The sequence below is a fragment of the Ovis canadensis genome, chromosome 4 (assembly GCF_042477335.2).
Source record: "Ovis canadensis isolate MfBH-ARS-UI-01 breed Bighorn chromosome 4, ARS-UI_OviCan_v2, whole genome shotgun sequence".
Taxonomy (NCBI): domain Eukaryota; kingdom Metazoa; phylum Chordata; class Mammalia; order Artiodactyla; family Bovidae; genus Ovis; species Ovis canadensis.
Window position 1 is genome coordinate 114,597,925 of NC_091248.1, and position 17,443 is coordinate 114,615,367.

General features: G+C 40.8%; 1 protein-coding gene across 8 annotated transcripts in view; it reads right to left on the reverse strand.

Moving 5' to 3' along the window:
• Positions 1-14,663, reverse strand: part of MTPN (myotrophin) — a 130,648-nt gene extending 115,985 nt beyond the window's left edge. For 6 of the 8 annotated variants that reach the window (XM_069588460.1, XM_069588461.1, XM_069588462.1 and 3 more), the window contains exon 1: positions 14,221-14,626. In XM_069588460.1, the coding sequence (XP_069444561.1) occupies positions 14,221-14,292 (72 nt within the window). In that variant the 5' untranslated portion in view covers positions 14,293-14,626. Of the gene's footprint in view, positions 1-14,220 lie in introns of all 8 variants that reach the window. The other 2 variants (XM_069588467.1, XM_069588466.1) reach the window with 2 other exon arrangements.
• Between the last annotated feature and the right edge of the window lie 2,780 nt (positions 14,664-17,443).

A 17,443-nucleotide genomic window follows, 5' to 3' on the forward strand; every position in this document is an offset into this window, starting at 1 on the left:
GCAGCAGGCCTGGGTATGGCATAAGCCCTCTTGGACGAGGTCGCCATTAACCCAACCACAGAGCTGCCAGAACTTACCCAGGACTGGGAAATAGGCTCTTGGAGGGCACAAACAGAACCTTGTGTGCAGCAGGACCCAGGAGAAAGGAGCAGGGACCACACAAGAGACTGACCCAGACTTTCCGGGGAGTGTCCAGGAGTCTCTGCAGAGGCGTGGGTCATGGTCGTCTGCTGCAGGGTTGGGGGCACTGAATGCAGCAGTACATGCATGGGACCTTCTGAAGGAGGTCGAGTTATTTTCATTATCTCCACCATAGTTGGGCCTCAGGTCAAGTAACAGGGAGGGAACAGAGCCCCTCCCATCAACAGAAAACTGGATTAAAGATTTACTGAGCATGGCCCCCCCCATCAGAACAAGACCCAGTTTCCCCCTCAATCAGTCTCTCCCATCAGGAAGCTTCCATAAGCCTCTTAATCCTTCTCCAACAGAGGGCTGCTACTGCTAACTCGCTTTAGTCGTGTCCGACTCTGTGCAACCCCATAGATGGCAGCCCACTAGGCTCCTCTGTCCCTGAGATTCTCCAGGCAAGAACACTGGAGTGGGTTGCCATTTCCTTCTCCAATGTGTGAAAGTGAAAAGTGAAAGGGAAGTCACTCAGTCATGCCCGACTCTTAGCGACCCCAGGGACTGCAGCCCACCAGGCTCCTCCGTCCATGGGATTTTCCAAGAGTACCGGAGTGGGGTGCCATTGCCTTCTCCGCCACCAGAGGGCAGACAGACGGAAAACCACAATCACAGAAAATGGCCCAATCGAATCACATGGACTACAGCCTTGTCTAACTCAATGAAACTATGAGCCATGCTGTGTAGGGCCACCCAAGACGGACAGGTCATGGTGGAGAGTTCTAGCAAAATGTGATCTACTGGAGAAGGGAATGGCACCCACTTCAGTATTCTTGCCTTGAGAACCCCATGAACAGTATGAAAAGACAAAGAAAGGACACTGAAAGATGGACTCCCCAGGTCAGTAGGTGCCCAATATACTATTGGAAATCAGCAGAGAACTAACGACAGAAAGAATGAAAAGATGGAGCCAACGCAAAAACACCACCCAGTTGTGGATGTGACTGGTGATGGAAGCAAGGTCCGATGCTGTAAAGACCAGTATTACATAGGAACCTGGAATGTTAGGTCCATAAAGCTAAGTTAAAGTTAAGTCACTCAGTCGTGTCTGACTCTTTGTGACCCCACGGACTGTAGCCCACCAGGCTCTTCCATCCATGGGATTCTCTAGGCAAGAATACTGGAGTGGGTTGCCATTTCCTTCTCCAGGGATCGAACCCTGACCCAGGGATCGAACCCAGGTCTCCCGCATTGGAGGCAGACGCTTTAACCTCTGAGCAGATGCTTTAACCTCTGAGCCACCAGGTCCATAAATCAAGGTAAATTGGAAGTGGTCAAACAGGAGATGGCAAGAGTGAACATCAACATTTTAGGACTCAATGAACTAAAATGGACTGGAATGAGTGAATTTAACTCAGATGACCATTATATCTACTACTGTGCGCAAGAATCCCTTTGAAGAAATGGAGTAGCCATCACAGTAAATGAGTCCAAAATGCAGCACTTGGATGCAATCTCAAAAAAGACAGAATGATCTGTTTGTTTCCAAGGCAAACCATTCAATATCACAGTAATCCAAAGTCTATGCCCTGACCAGTAATGCTAAAGAAGCTGAACTTGAACCGTTCTAAGAACACCACAAGACCTTCTAGAACTAACACCCAGAAAAGATGTCCTTTTCATTATAAGGGACTGGAATGCAAAAGTAGGAAGTCAAGAAACACCTTGGGTAACAGGCAAATTTGCCCTTGGAGTACAGAATGATGCAGGGCAAAGGCTAATAGAGTTTTGCCAAGAGAATGTACTGGTCACAGCAAACACCCTCTTTCAACAACACAAGAGAATACTCTACAATGGACACCACCAGATGGTCAACACTGAAATCAGACTGATTATATTCTTTGCAGAAGGAGAAGCTCTTACAGTCAGCAAAAACAAGACCGGGAGCTGACTGTGGCTCCGATCACGAACTCCTTATTGCCAAATTCAGACTTAAACTGAAGAGTGGGGAATATCACTAGACCATTCAGGTATGACCTAAATCAAATCCCTTATGATTATACACTGGAAGTGAGAAATAGATTTAAGGGACTAGATCTGATAGCTAGAGTGCGTGATGAACTATGGACGGGGGTTTGTGACACTATACAGGAGACAGGGATCAAGACCATCCCCAAGAAAAAGAAATGCAAAAAACCAACAAGGCTGTCTCAGAAGGCCTTACATATAGTTGTGAAAAGAAGGGAAGCGAAAAGCAAAGAAGAAAAGGAAAGATATACCCATTTGAATGCAGAGCTCCAAAGAACAGCAAGGAGAGATAAGAAATCCTTCCTCAGTAATCAGTGCAGGGAAATAGAGGAAAAGAAAGAATGGGAAAGACTAGAGATCTCTTCAAGAAAATCAGAGATATCAAGGAAACATTTCATGTAAAGATGGGCTCGATAAAGGACAGAAATGGTATGGACTTAACAGAAGCAGAAGATATTAAGAAGAGGTGGCAAGAATACACAGAAGAACTGTACAAAAAAGATTTTCACAACCCAGATAATCATGATGGTGTGCTCACTCACCTAGAGACAGACATCCTGGAATGTGAAGTCAAGTGGGCCTTAGAAAGCATCACTATGAACAAAGCTAGTGCAGGTATGGCACTCCACTGGAGCTATTTTAAATTCTACAAGATGATGCTGTGAAAGTGCTGCACTCAATATGCCAGCAAATTTGGAAAACTCAGCAGTGGCCACAGGACTGGAAAAGGTCAGTTTTCATTCCAATCCCAAAGAAAGGCAATGCCAAAGAATACTCAAAACTACCACATAATTATACTCATCTCATACGTTAGTAAAGTAATGCTCAAAATTCTCTAAGCTAGGGTTCAGCAATACGTGAACCATGAATTTGCAGATATTCAAGCTGGTTTTAGAAAAGGCAGAGGAACCAGAGATCAAACTGCCAACATCAACTGGATCATTGAAAAAGCAAGAGAGTTCCAGAAAAACATCGATTTCTGCTTTATTGACTATGCCAAAGCCTTTGACTGTGTGGATCACAATAAAATGTGGAAAATTCTGAAAGAGACGGGAATACCAGACCACCTGACCTGCCTCTTGAGAAATCTGTATGCAGGTCAGGAAGCAATAGTTAGAACTGGACATGGAACAACAGATTGGTTCCAAATAGGGAAAGAAGTACGTCAAGCCTGTATATTGTCACCTTGCTTACTTAACTTATATGAAGAGTACATCATGAGAAACACTGGGCTGGCTGAAGCACAAGCTGGAATCAATATTGCCAGGAGAAATATCAATAAGCAGATGAAACCACCCTTATGGCAGAAAGTGAAGAAGAACTAAAGAGCTTCTCGATAAAAATGAAAGAGGAGAGTGAAAAAGTTGGCTTAAAACTCAACATTCAGAAAACGAAGATCATGGCATCTGGTCCCATCACTTCATGGCAAAGAGATGGGGAAACAGTGGAAACAGTGACAGACTTTATTTTGGGGGGCTCCAAAACCACTGCAGATGGTGACTGCAGTCAAGAAATTAAAAGACGCTTGTTCCTTGGAAGAAGAGTTAGGACCAACTTAGACAGCATATTAAAAACCAGAGATATTACTTTGCCAACAAAGGTTGGGGTAATCAAGGCTATGGTTTTTCCAATAGTCATGTATGGTTGTGAGAGTTGGACCATAAAGAAAGCTGAGCGCCAAAGAATTGATGCTTTTGAACTGTGGTGTTGGAGAAGACTCTTGAGAGTCCCTTGGACTGTAAGGAGATACAACCAGTGCATCATAAAGGAGATCAGTCCTGAATATTCATTGGAAGGACTGATGCTGAAGCTGAAACTCCAATCCTTTGGCTACCTGATGCAAAGAACTGACTCATTTGAAAAGACTCTGATGCTGGGAAAGATTGAAGGTGGGAGGAGAAGGAGACAGCAGAGGATGAGTTGGTTGGATGGCATCACCGAGTCAATGGACATGAGTTTGAGTAAACTCCAGGAGTTGGTGACGGACAGAGAGGCCTGGTGTGCTGCAGTCCATGGGGTCGCAAAGAGTCGGATACAACTGAGCGACTGAACTGAACTGAAAATGGAAACACATTTAGGACTTATTTATATATTTGAGTGTTTTTCTTGGTAATAATATTTTCAAATGCTGTTACTAAAAGCTTTTTTCATGTATGTAATCTTATTTTTTAACTGAAATATAAATGACCTACATACAACACTACATTAGTTCCAGGTGCACAACATAGTGATATCACACTTATAAAGATTCCAAAATGATCCCCATGATTAGTATAGTTACCATCTGTCACCACAGAAAGTTATTACCATATTAACTATATTCACTACACTGTACATTTCATCTCTGTGACACATTTATTTTGTAACTGGAAGATTATAACTCTTCATCTCCTATTTCACTCAACTCTCCTACCCTCCTCCCCTCTGGCAACCAACTATTTGTTCTCTTATCTATGCATCTGTTTTGTTATGTTTTGATTACTTATTTTGCTTTTAGATTCCACATATAAGTGCAACTATACAGTATTTGTCTTTCTCTGACTTACTTCACTTAATATGATAATCTCTGGGTCAATCCATGTTGCTGCAAATGACATTATTTCATTCTCTTTTTACGGCTGAGTAATATTCCTTCGTATATACACATGGCACATGCTTCATTCTTCTACTGATGGATGCTTAGACTGCTTCCATATCTTGCCTATTGTAAATAATGCTGTAATGAAATTAAGAATTTGAAAATACTTAACTGAAATTCTAAAATGATTGTCATAAAAGGTTATAAGTGGAAGTTAGTTTTATACCTATATAACTGCTATCATTACTATTGTTTTTCACAACTATTATAGTAATAAGGAAAAGGTGAATAGAGTAGTTTGAAACTGAGCTTTAAGTGAGGAAATGAAGAAATATTTATACTAAGAACATATGTTTTAAAGAGGAATATGGTTTAAAAAAAAACTTTGGAAAAAACGAAGGAAGGGTCAATTGTTGGAGATACTCCAAATTTAACTAAGCTACAGGTGGGTAACAGATAATGTGATAAATACTGGAAATACAAAGATAAGTTCTAACTTCAAAAACTATATAGCATAACAGGGCAGACAGGCAGGCAAAATTAATATAGGGTTCTTAACTGCAAGCAACAGAAACCAATTTACACTGATGAACAGAAACGTACAGATATTAAAAGCAGCTCTCAGAATTGCTGAGACATTTGAAGAACCACACTCAGGAAATGGGTAGGAACCAAGTGAGGAGGCTTAAAGGCAAAAAATCAAAATCAAAATTTGTGACACGAACCACCTGGGTAGAGAAAAGATACCACAACAGACACTACTTCTCCTTTTGGAAACTGGATGCTTTATTGCAGACACTTCATCTTTTCCTGTGCCTGAGTATTGGCTCCAGATAAAAGCATCCAATTAGCCATATTTGGGTTATGGCCCATTTCCTAAACTTTGGGCAATAAGAAAGCAATTTATTTGTCCTTTTCTGCTTGTGCAGTGGGAGCTAGGCCTTGCATTTCACCAAGATTCATACTATATATAAATAGCAGAAAAGAAAATGAAGTCGCTCAGTTGTGTCTGACTCTGCGACCCCATGGACTATAGTCTACACCAGACTCCTCTGTCCATGGGATTCTCCAGGCAAGAATACTTGAGTGGGTTGTCATTGCCTTCTCCAGGAGATCTTCCTGACTCAGGGATCGAACCCAGGTCTCCCACATTGCAGGCAGACTGCTTTACCCTCTGGGCCACCAGGAAAGCCATATACATAGCAGGGCAGTCTTCAAAAACAGGAAGGGGCTCAAAGGCTGCGAGGTCCACCCCCAGGAAAACAAACGCCTCTTTACAAACACTGTAAATTAAATCGAGACTTGCAGAAATATTTTGAGGAGTCTCTGTGTTCTCAGTTTGAAAGGCATTAGTCAAATACTTAAATAATAATAAGTGATAAACTCCTATACCTGGCACCTTTGCTTTTTTAACCATTCATTAAGACAAAACTCTTGGAACATTCAAAACTTAAGAGATATATTCCACAGAGAAAGGGTTTCTTAAGCCACACACAGTTTTTCAAACTCAAATCCAATGACTGGTTAGTCAAGCCAAAAGCCCATAAGTCTTAAGTTTAAGCAACTCTACATTAAAACATACTACAATAAGAAAGCTCCATATTATTAGCATACTACACTGGCTTAAAAGAGAGATTAATAATACAGGAAATGTTATGCAAAACAAAAACTTTAAAAATAAGCAGAAATTTACCAAGCAAATAGAGTGGAACAAAAAAAGAATATAACAGTGGTAATAGCTATATAAAGCACTTCATTAGAAAACAGTGCAATGCAGTGAAACAGGCACCTGTTCAGGACAGAAAAAGTGAACTGAAGCCCTAATCCTAATCAGCAGTATAATCTGAGTCAAGTCCTTTAATATCTTAATTTTTCCTCATTTACAAAATGAGGAAGGTAGATTAAATGATCTTTGAGTAGTTTCACTTCTAAACAAATGTTGGGTTGTTATTAATAACAATGGTTAATATTTATCGGCACTCACTATAATCCAGGGAAAATAGTATACAGTTTACGTATATTAAGTAGGTATCATTATCCCCACTTTCTCCAATTCAGGAAATTCAAGCTCTAAGCAGTTAACTACCTCACTGAAAGTGATCAGGTTAATAAGCTAGCCAGAATTTTATTCCAAAAGGATGAGACGGCTGGATGGCATCATCGACTCGATGGACATGAGTTTGAGTGAACTCCGGGAGTTGGTGATGGACAGGAAGGCCTGGCGTGCTGTGATTCATGGGCTCGCAAAGAGTTGGACATGACTGAGCGACTGAACTGAAAACAACAACAAAAGATAAAGCCAAGAGACAAACCGGGAAAAACACTTGCAAAACGTATGATAAAAACTAACTTAATTTATAAAAGGCTCATACAAATCAATTTAAAAAACCAGACCGATTACCTACTAGAAAAATGAAAGAAAGGTATAAACAAGAAATCTGAGGAAATGAATACAAATGCTAAAAGTTCTGATGTTTCATTTCCTCATTAAAGAAATGCAAATCACCTATTCAAATAGCAAAAATGCAATGTCATTAGGGAATGGTCAGTCTCGCATGCTACTGACTTGCGTCTAAGTTGATAAAACTCATTTGGAGGGTCATAGAGCTATGGCCTCAGAAACTGTCAAGGTGTGTACACACATATAAACATGTCTATATATACATATAAAGGTAATCACAATAACATGAGCCAGAAAAAAGATGTTCATTATGGAGCATTAAATTATGGTATATCCATAAAATGGAATAATATGCACCACTTAAAAAGGAGGGATGACTAAATGCAATGTAGAACCTAAGATAAATTATTAAGGAATTAAAAAAAAAGCAAAGTGCAGAAGTGTGCCTAGAAATTTTTTAAAGTGGGGAAATGGATGAGTAAGTGGGTTTCCCAATGTTTTTCTAGAATTACTTACAGGAAGCTGTTAATGGCTAACTTTGTTCACAGGTACTGGCACAGAGAGCCACAGGTGCTGTATTTTCTAGTCTGTACCTGAGTTAATTTCACTTGTTAAAGTTAACAGTAATTATCTAGAGAGAAGAATTACAGACCAAATGTTGTCTTTTATACTTTTCTGTCTTTAAAAAACCTAATAAAATCTTTATTTTAAATAAAAAACCACTCCAGTAGGGATAACGGGCAAGGGGTACTTCGTTGTATTTTATTAACAGGAAGGCCTGGCATGCTGCAATCCATGGGGTCGCAAAGAGTCAGACATGACTGAGCAACTGAACTGATGATTCTATCAATACAGCTTTATCCTTTAAATAATAAGTATGTTATTTTAAAATTTAAATCAGCTTTATTACACTTTTACTTGTTTGCCCTAGTTTTGTATAATGTTCAGATTCTCAAAGCAAAACATGACAAATAGCTGATGTACATATGAGTAAACACTCCTCCTGCAATGTAAAAAAGATCGTCTCATTTTAAATTCAAAGTAAGAGACACACAGAAAAGTATCTAAACTATTCTGTATCTACTGAGGGCACCTTTTTACATAAGCTGACCTACTGGCTTTCTGACTGGGTCACAAGCCCTACTGCAGAAAGGGCCTAAACACGGTGACAAATTTTTATAAGAAAAAAACTGGTAATTTAAAAAAGAAACAAAAAAGAGGAAACTATGTAAAACTGATATATGCAAGATAGTTTGAATCAGGACCTCTTTTCAATTGCCTATTTTATTAGGAAAGTGAAACATGATCCCAATAAGTCATGCAATTTCTAAAGATTTTTCCTCAGGTTCAAGAGATCCTTTTCTCTCACAAGATGAACAATTGTTGCTTTTCAACCTATCAGAATGTCAAAGGCAGGTGTAAGTAGAAAGGGGCTGGAGTGGGAAAGAAAACCACAGAGAAAAAGAAGTTAGAGACCTGATGTCTAGTGTTTCACAGTAAGTGAAACAGAAGCACATGTAAACAAGAGTACATATATCAGACCTGCTGGAGAGTCTAAGGTAACTACTTACCATACCACTCACAAGCGTTCACCTGAGAGCTGGAGTCTCAAAACTAAACACAAAGCTCACCTCTAAGTAGTCTCAATGGATAATTACCATCTTGCTGTGATTATTTTTAATACTTAATTATACTCAATAATATATCATTCCTGAGTTATCTAGCATCATTGAAAAATGAAAGTCAATGTTATGCTTACGTAATAAGAGCTCTGATGTCAGAGAGACTGACTTAAAATCTCAGCTTTGTCAATCAAGAGCTCTATGATCTTGGGCAAGTTGTTTAACCTTTGGCTTTGTTTCTTCATCTCTAAAACCTCTAATATTGGGTTAACAAATCAACTGCATTCATGGGTTGGTGCGATAAATAAAAACAGTTACACTTCCACATGGCTTCACAGCATTCAAATAAAGTTTTAAGAACATACTTTTTGAAAAAAGTGCCATTTGTTTAAACCATTCTGAATAGAAATCTCAATACCTCAGTCAACTTTTGTTTCTTCTTAAAGCAAACAGACACAACTTAACTTTTTCTATAGGATAATTATTAATACAAATGATAAAATTATGTATGACTATGAGGGCTTCACAGGCAGCACAGCAATAAAGAATCTGCCTGCCAATGCAGGAAATGCAAGAGACGCAGGTTAGATCTCTGGTCAGGAAAATCCCCTGGAGTAGGAAATGGCAACCTACTCCAGTATTCTTGCCTGGAAATTTCCATGGATAGAGGAGCCTGGCGGGCTACAGTCTACGGGGCAGCAAAGTCGGACACAACTGAACACGCGCACATGCACGCACACATTTCCAGAAGCTATCAGTTTCTTTAGGAACACTTTTGAGAAGATAGCACCTGACAAGACTTAAAGTTTATAGAGAAGTCTCCATGCTAATTATTTCCAAATGTAACAATTTTAAAAGGAAACAGCTAAAATTTTAAAAAACTATAGCCGTTTTACTATATCCTTGCTGCTGCTGCTAAGTCGCTTCAGTCGTGTCCGACTCTGTGCGACGCCATAGACGGCAGCCCACCAGGCTCCCCCATCCCTGGGATTCTCCAGGCAAGAACACTGGAGTGGGTTGCCATTTCCTTCTCCAATGCATGAAAGTGAAGTCGCTCAGTCGTGTCCGACTCTTCGCGACCCCATGGACTACAGCCCACCAGGCTCCTCCGTCCATGGGATTTTCCAGGCAAGAGTACTGGAGTGGGACGCCATTGCCTTATTCACAATCAAGTAACTTGTGCTTGCCTCTTGCAAGCCCCTTTCTCGTCTTCCTAAGGTGCTCACGCTAAGTAAGTTACTGTGAGCTAAGAAGCCAGATAACCATTTCATGACAGATCGATCCGGTGAAAAATACATGGGCTGTAAAGACAGCTCTGTGTTTAAATCCCAGGTATGCTACTTATTTTGTGACCTTGTCAAATTACTTAACTTCTCTTTAGCTTCAATTTCCTCATCTTTAAAATGGGAATGCAATTATCTACACTGAAATGCTGTGGTAAAAGGCAAATAAAAATTGAGGTAAAAATCTTACAGTACCTGCCAAATCTTACTTTCCAGTACCTGCCAAAATAAGTCATCTTGTCAATAATTATTATTACATAACTAATGCAGGATATTAAAACTACAGTGAACTTAAGAATATAAAGGATTTATTTGGAACATATGCTTTTAACGTGTGAGATTCCTTGGCACCATACTGGAGATACAAAGATGAAAAAGGATAATGTAACTATCCTCCAGAGGCTCACAGCCTTTAATTAAAGACAGACACACAAAATCATAGCAATTTGGTAAGTGAAACAGTAGAAGCAGCACTCCATTTGAAGTCAAAATGCCTTTCTGGAGGAGGTGATAGTTAAGCTAAGAGGATAAATAGATCACCAGGTAGGACTTAGGGACTGCGGTGAACTGACTTGGTCAGGAAGGATGAAAGATCACAGGTGAAGAAAATATACAAGTAAGAAACAGCTTGGTGAGGTCTGGAACAGAGCACGTGTAAAGAGGAGAGTTAAAAAAGGCCAGCATAGGCCAGATCTTCATGATCTGGGATGCCAAACCAAGGAGGAGTTGGCCCTTTTAAAAATAAATAATGGGGAATCACAAAAGTATAAGAGTAATGAAGGAGGATGGCTGAAAAAGACGCTCAGATTCCTATCACATAGAGATTCCTCCAGCTGAGACGTTCCAGCTGACCAGGGACGAGAGAGAAACTACGGTCAAGGAAAATATAGTCCAGGTGGTCAAGTAGCAGTTAATTTAAAGTAATGATGTTAAAGAGAAAGGAACTAAGAAATAAGGTAGTCTTGATACCACTCAAAAATTTGGGGAAATTCCCCAATTTCTAGTTTGGGCAAATGGGTGGGTCATGAAGTCATTAGAAGGTGGACAAGAAAAATAGAAACATTCAGGATTTATCTGAATGCAGTTATTTACTAAGTCTGGAGTGCAAATGAAGGCTGAGTTAACACCAATGGGAGAAATTAACATAAAGGCAGGAATGGAAGGCAAAAAAAAGGCATTCAGATGAATCACACAGATTGAAAATGGTGAATACTACTACCACTGCTGATGAATATCCTACTTTGTGTCTTTCACTTGTTTTCCAATTGAACAAACTGTTACATGTGAGATGTTACTTTTAATCTACAAGGTACCTTATCAGTATGAATGCTTTTTCCAGAGGTCAGCTGAACATTAATGTCTAAGTTTTCTGAGCATCACTATCATGCCAAAATTAGCAAAGCGTTGGGGGCCTGCACGGTACCCAATAAAAATGGAAGAATTAATATAGTCTTTATATTTAATTTCTCATAGTCAAGAAACCAAACTGCTTCAGATACTGTTTTAATGATGATTCAGATAAGCATGTAACATGGAATAATCTGTTTTTCTTTATATGTTGCTTTTTTCATTTAGGAACATATAATTTTCAATGGTTTTGGAACTTTGAATTTATTTTTCAGAATTCGAGAATTCACCCCAAGCCAACAATTTATGCCTATCCATACTCCAGACTTCTGTACAGAAGTCAGTAGAAAAGTACAATTATTGCTTTTTAAAACATTAATTTTAAGGAAAAATACTAAACTGCTTCACCTACAGGTCCATTCTTATACATTAACAATGTGAGAGATCTTCACAGGTGTACTCAGGAAGAGTATTTTAAAGATCCTCACCCCTTAGAAGGAAAACTGGAGAACATGTTTCTTTATGTACTTTCTTTGTACACAACTCAGATAAATGCAGATCACATAAACTTAGAAAATAATAATGACTGCCCACCAGATGAAAAAGGTAAATCTATGAATAAGCAGGGAAGATGGAAGCTGGGCAGAAGAAACCATGGACTTGAAATATAAAAAGGCACAACAGGAGAGCTCAGTCAGTGAAAAATGGAGGGCTAGTTTTTGGCTGTTTTATCATTTTTCATTAACAAAGCAAAAGATATTTTAAGAGACTCAACAGTCTCTCAGTTTTTACTCGATAAACTCTAAGAAAAGAAAAAGCTCCATGATCTGTTCAAAGAATTACTTTTTTGGATAAACCAGTTCTTAATCCTTTCTTTTGATGCCTACCCTTCCCTCATAAGCACATCTTTTTTGTTAATGAGTATAGGCAGTATGGTTGTATTAGGGAAAAATCAAAATTAAACGGAATAGAATGACCTAACTTAAAAACCGAAAACAAATCAATCCATTGTTACTAGCACTTATTTTTACACAAATGTTTTTGTGTGACTGACAACTGCATAATCTGCCTGGATGTGGACCTTGGAAATGTCCTGCTAGAGACCTTGGTATCATAAATTTTCACAATTGCAGTTTAGACTGTGAGACTGCATGGAGCAGTGAAGGAGTCTATGTCTGGGAGTCAGCAGTTTAGTTCTGCCTTCCTTTGTTATCTCTGTAACTAGATTTTTTTCCCCCTTATGCACCCTGTATCTCAGTAATCTTATCTGTAAAATGGGATAATAAGATTTACTTCACAAGATGCACAAGGATAATGTAACAGGAAGACACTATGTAAAGCATGTTATTTTTGAAGCTGCAAGTTCAGTCCTTAACTTTTCAAATCTCAAGAATATAAAATAAACTAGGTGCCACCATTAGCAGAAAAACAAGGCCACTCACTTCCAGAGTACTGCATGCAGTGTCTCACCACTGGAATTATACCATGAAAAGTTCCAAGTAACTTCTTTCCTTTAACCTTACATTGAAACATCCAAGAAGACTGGTTTCAGACTCCCACTAGCTGAAGGCAGTGAACAGTATCCTAAAAATCCACCTCAAAGGACTAAGAAGACAATCTGCATGCGCAAAGTCTAGATTGTAATGGTATTAAACAGAGTAAAAACTAACAGTAGCTTGCCCTGCACAATCCTGTAAGTTTTAAGAAACTCTGCTTTTGCTTACTTGCTTCTAAGAGTCCACTGTGAAGCAGAAACAGCATCATATACCAGTGGTCACAGCCTTTGAAGAACTAGAAGCTGGATCAGATTCTCAAGCTTTTAGAAGTTGAGCAAGATGCCCTCCATGATTGTATCACAAAGTTACACATTTCAGAAACAACATGTGCTCCATATTTATGTAATAAAGTCCTATTTTATTTTGGAAGATTTCTTTTTAGATCACCACCATATTAGAATCACATATAAGTTCTCTCATAATTACACCAGGGGTAATTTCAGGGTCCAAAGGCAGGCCGTTGGAATTTTAAGTTTACCACTCCATCACAACATGGATTCACATTTGGGTTTAGGTTTGAGATTAGCTTTCTTCATCATGATTTTCCCTCTAAATGTACTGTGACTAAACTACATTACTTTTTATTACACATGTAAGCACTTCTGATGGAATCTAGGAGAAAGATGTAATCACTGAAGTTAACCCGCTGGTTTGAAAACTGCTCAAGTATCATAAACAATCCCAGATGCTAACTGACAACTTGACCACTGGAAGCAAATTAAGTTATTCGTTGCAGCGGGGGAGAGGAAAAGAGGCCACACCCAAAGTTAAGAGTTCACAGTGAAGTGACACCAAGTTTCAGAATTTTAACTACTGCTATTTTCGGTACTCCTTTTTTTCTTTCACGGTCAAGGAATACTTTAAATTCATAACAGACCCAAATTTAAACAGAAAACGTTACTCTGGTTCTAATCACTTAAGTTACTTCGTTCATTAGTGGGCAGGTCCAAGATGGAGAATTACCTCATCCAAAGACTGGAAGTAATGCTGGCGTCGAACAGGGCCGAACTCAAGTCCTCAGTGCTCTTAAGCGACTCTAGAAGAGCTGGTCACCCACTCTCCCCTCCCCCGAGAAGCCAGGAAGGCAAGACCCTGTGTCATCACGGCAGTTATCGGACCCAGAACGCGACCGTTTCCTGTGGACCCAGTTTTCGGCTTTAAACGCTCCCGGCCTCCCACTCTCTCCGCGCCACCTCCATCCAGGAGGTCGCCCCCGCTTCCTCGGCCTCCTCTCCATCCCACCTCCGTGCTCTCGCCGACTCCACTCATTCCCCCCACTTACCTTGGCCACATAGTCTTTCACCTCATCCAGGTCTCCGTTTTTCAGGGCCCACATGAACTCCTTGTCGCACATCACTGCAGCGGGGCGGGGCGGGCCGGCTGGCCGGACAGCAAGACGAGGAGGCGGTGGCAGCGGCAAGCGGATCCCGCCGGGCGAGAGGGACACAGGGCCGCGCGGTAGCCGCACAGAAGAGAAGGCGGGGTAGGCGGCCAGGAGGGCAAGGCAGTTGGCCGCGGCGACCGTTAGGGCGGGAGAAAGAAGTTGGTTTTTTTTTTTTTTTTTTTTTTTTTTTGCGGCCACCGGGCCCAGCAGAGCAGGTTCCGCCTGGCCGAGAAGCAGCAGGAGCGCTTGCACTTCCGGTTCACTCCCGACTAGGACCGTCCCCCAACTTCCTCTTCCTCTTCCCCGCGGCGGAACGCCCTGCTCGGGACCCCGCCCTGAAGGCGCGCGGCGGTGCGCTCCGCGTGCGCAGACGCAGTGACTGAGCCGCCGGGCGAACGCGGGTCGGGGAGTAGTGGGCATGTCTGGGAGACCAGACAACTGGGTTGGAGGTCGAGAAGGGCCAGAGCGCTAGTGGAGGAACTGAGCAGCGTGAATGGGAAAAACTTAAAGTAACAACTTATAATGTTGGAGCGCACCCTGCTCACCTTCTAAGTGTTCGGTAGAAATTGAATTCCTTCCCTTTTCTTTCCCCTCCTTCCCTCCTTCCTTCCCTTCCTTGCTCTTTCCTTTCCTTCCTCCACTATCGAACATCCTTGGGCTCCTACTACATGTCAGGCTCCGCTAGGCACGGAGAATATGCTTTAAAAAAAAAAAAAAAGCTTCAGTTCAGTTGCTCAGTCGCGTCGGACTCTGCGACTCCATGGACTGCAGCACGCCAGGCCTCCCTGTCCATCTCCAACTCCCAGAGCTTATTCAAACTCATGTCCATTGAGTCGGTGATGCCCTCCAGCCATCTCATCCTCTGTCGTCCCCTTCTCCTGCCTTCAATCTTTCCCAGCATCAGGGTTTTTTCAGATGAGTCAGTTCTTCGCATCACATGGCCAAAGTATTGGAGTTTCAGCTTCAGCATCAGTCCTTCCAATGAATATTGAGGACTGATTTCCTTTGCGATGGACTGGTTGGATCTCCTTGCAGTCCAAGGGACTCTCAAGAGTCTTCTCCAACACCGCAGTTCAAAAGCATGGATTCTTCTGCGCTCAGCTTTCTTTATAGTACAACTCTCAGATCCATTCATGAGTACTGAAAAACCATAACTTTGACTAGATGGACCTTTGTTGGCAAATTAATGCCTCTGCTTTTTAATAAGCTGTCTTGGTTGGTCGTAACTTTTCTTCCAAGGAGATTAAAAAAAAAAAGGGTGGCATAAAACAATTCCTGCCCTCAAGGAACTCTTCCATACTCAAGACAACGAAGTGAATGCTGTGTAAATACTACACATAATGTTCTGTGGAGGGAAAATTGACTCATCTCCCTAACCGGCAAATGCTGTCCAGAGACTTAAGACCTTAGTTTGATGCCTTAGTTTGATGACCGCTGTAATTTGTATTTTTTTAAAAAAATTGTTTTAAGAATTTTTGTTTTTTGCTTTGATGCTTCAGGACTGTTCTAGCAAAACCGGTTCCACTTTTCCTAGAGACTGACTCTAATAACCTGGGGCACAGCCGCTAGGTGAATTGTGCTTCAACCCTAATGATCCAGGTGTGCACATACCGACACAGAGAGAGACAATAAAAACTCTTATTGCAACAATTATATGTGTATATATATATGGTCTATTATATATACAATATATATATTATAATAGTCTATATATTGTATATAATACATAGACTATATTATATATTTTATAGTCTATATATTTATAAATAGTCTATTATACATATATATGTATAGTCTATTATTTATGGCCTATTGTCACCCTGCTTATTTAAGTTATATGCAGAGTACATCATGAGAAATGCTGGGCTGGAGGAAGCACAAGCTCAATCAAGATTGCCAAGAGAAATATCAATAACCTCAGATATGCAGATGACACCACCCTTATGGCAGAAAGTGAAGAGGAACTAAAGAACCTCTTGATGAAAGTGAAAGAGGAGAGTAAAAAAGTTGGCTTAAAGCTCAACATTCAGAAAACTAAGATCATGGCATCCAGTCCCATCACTTCATGGCAAATAGATGGGGAAAGAGTGGAAACAGTGGCTATTTTTCTGGGCTCCAAAATCATTGCAGATGGTGACTGCAGCCATGAAATTAAAAGACACTTACTCCTTGGAAGGAAAATTATGACCAACCTAGACAGCATATTGAAAAGCAGAGACATTACTTTGTCAACAAAGGTCCATCTAATCAAGGCTATGGTTTTTCCAGTGGGCATGTACGGATGTGAGAGTTGTGTTACAAAGAAAGCTGAGCACCAAAGAATTGATGCTTTTGAACCGCGGTGTTGGAGAAGACTCTTGAGAGTCCCTTGGACTGCAAGGAGATCCAACCAGTCCATCCTAAAGGAGATCAGTCCTGGGTATTCATTGGAAGGACTGATGTTGAAGGTGAAACTCCAATACTTTGGCCACATGATGCAAAGAGCTGACTCATTGGAAAAGACCCTGATGCTGGGAAAGATTGAAGGCAGGAAGAGAAGGGGACAACAGAGGATGAGATGGTTGGAAGGCATCACTGACTCAATAGACATGAGTTTGGGTGAACTCCAGGAGTTGGAGATGGACAGGGAGGCCTGGCGTACTGTGGTTCATGGGGTTGCAAAGAGTCGGACTGAGTGACTGCACTGAACTGAAACTGATAATTGATAAACCAAGCTACTTTTCTAGGCTTGCTGTAGAGAATAGGGGATCAGAAAACAGACTAGAACCAGAATGCTTAGTTTTAATAAAGGACCCAAATTATATTAATTTTGTGTCACCTCAGGCAAGTTATTTAATCCTTCTTTGTACAGTTTTCCATGTATGTTAAGTGGGTATGAGAACAGTGTTCAATACATGCATATATATTACCTATGATTTGTGCGTGTGTGGCTAAATCGCTTCAGTTGTGTCCAACTCTTTGTAACCCCATGGCCTGTGGCCTGCCAGGCTCCTCTGTCCGTGGGATTCTCCAGGCATGAATACTGGAGTGGGTTGCCATACCCTCCTCCAAGGGATCTTCCCAAACAAGGGATAGAACCCACCTTTCCTGAGTTGGCAGGTGGGTTCTTTACCACTCACAC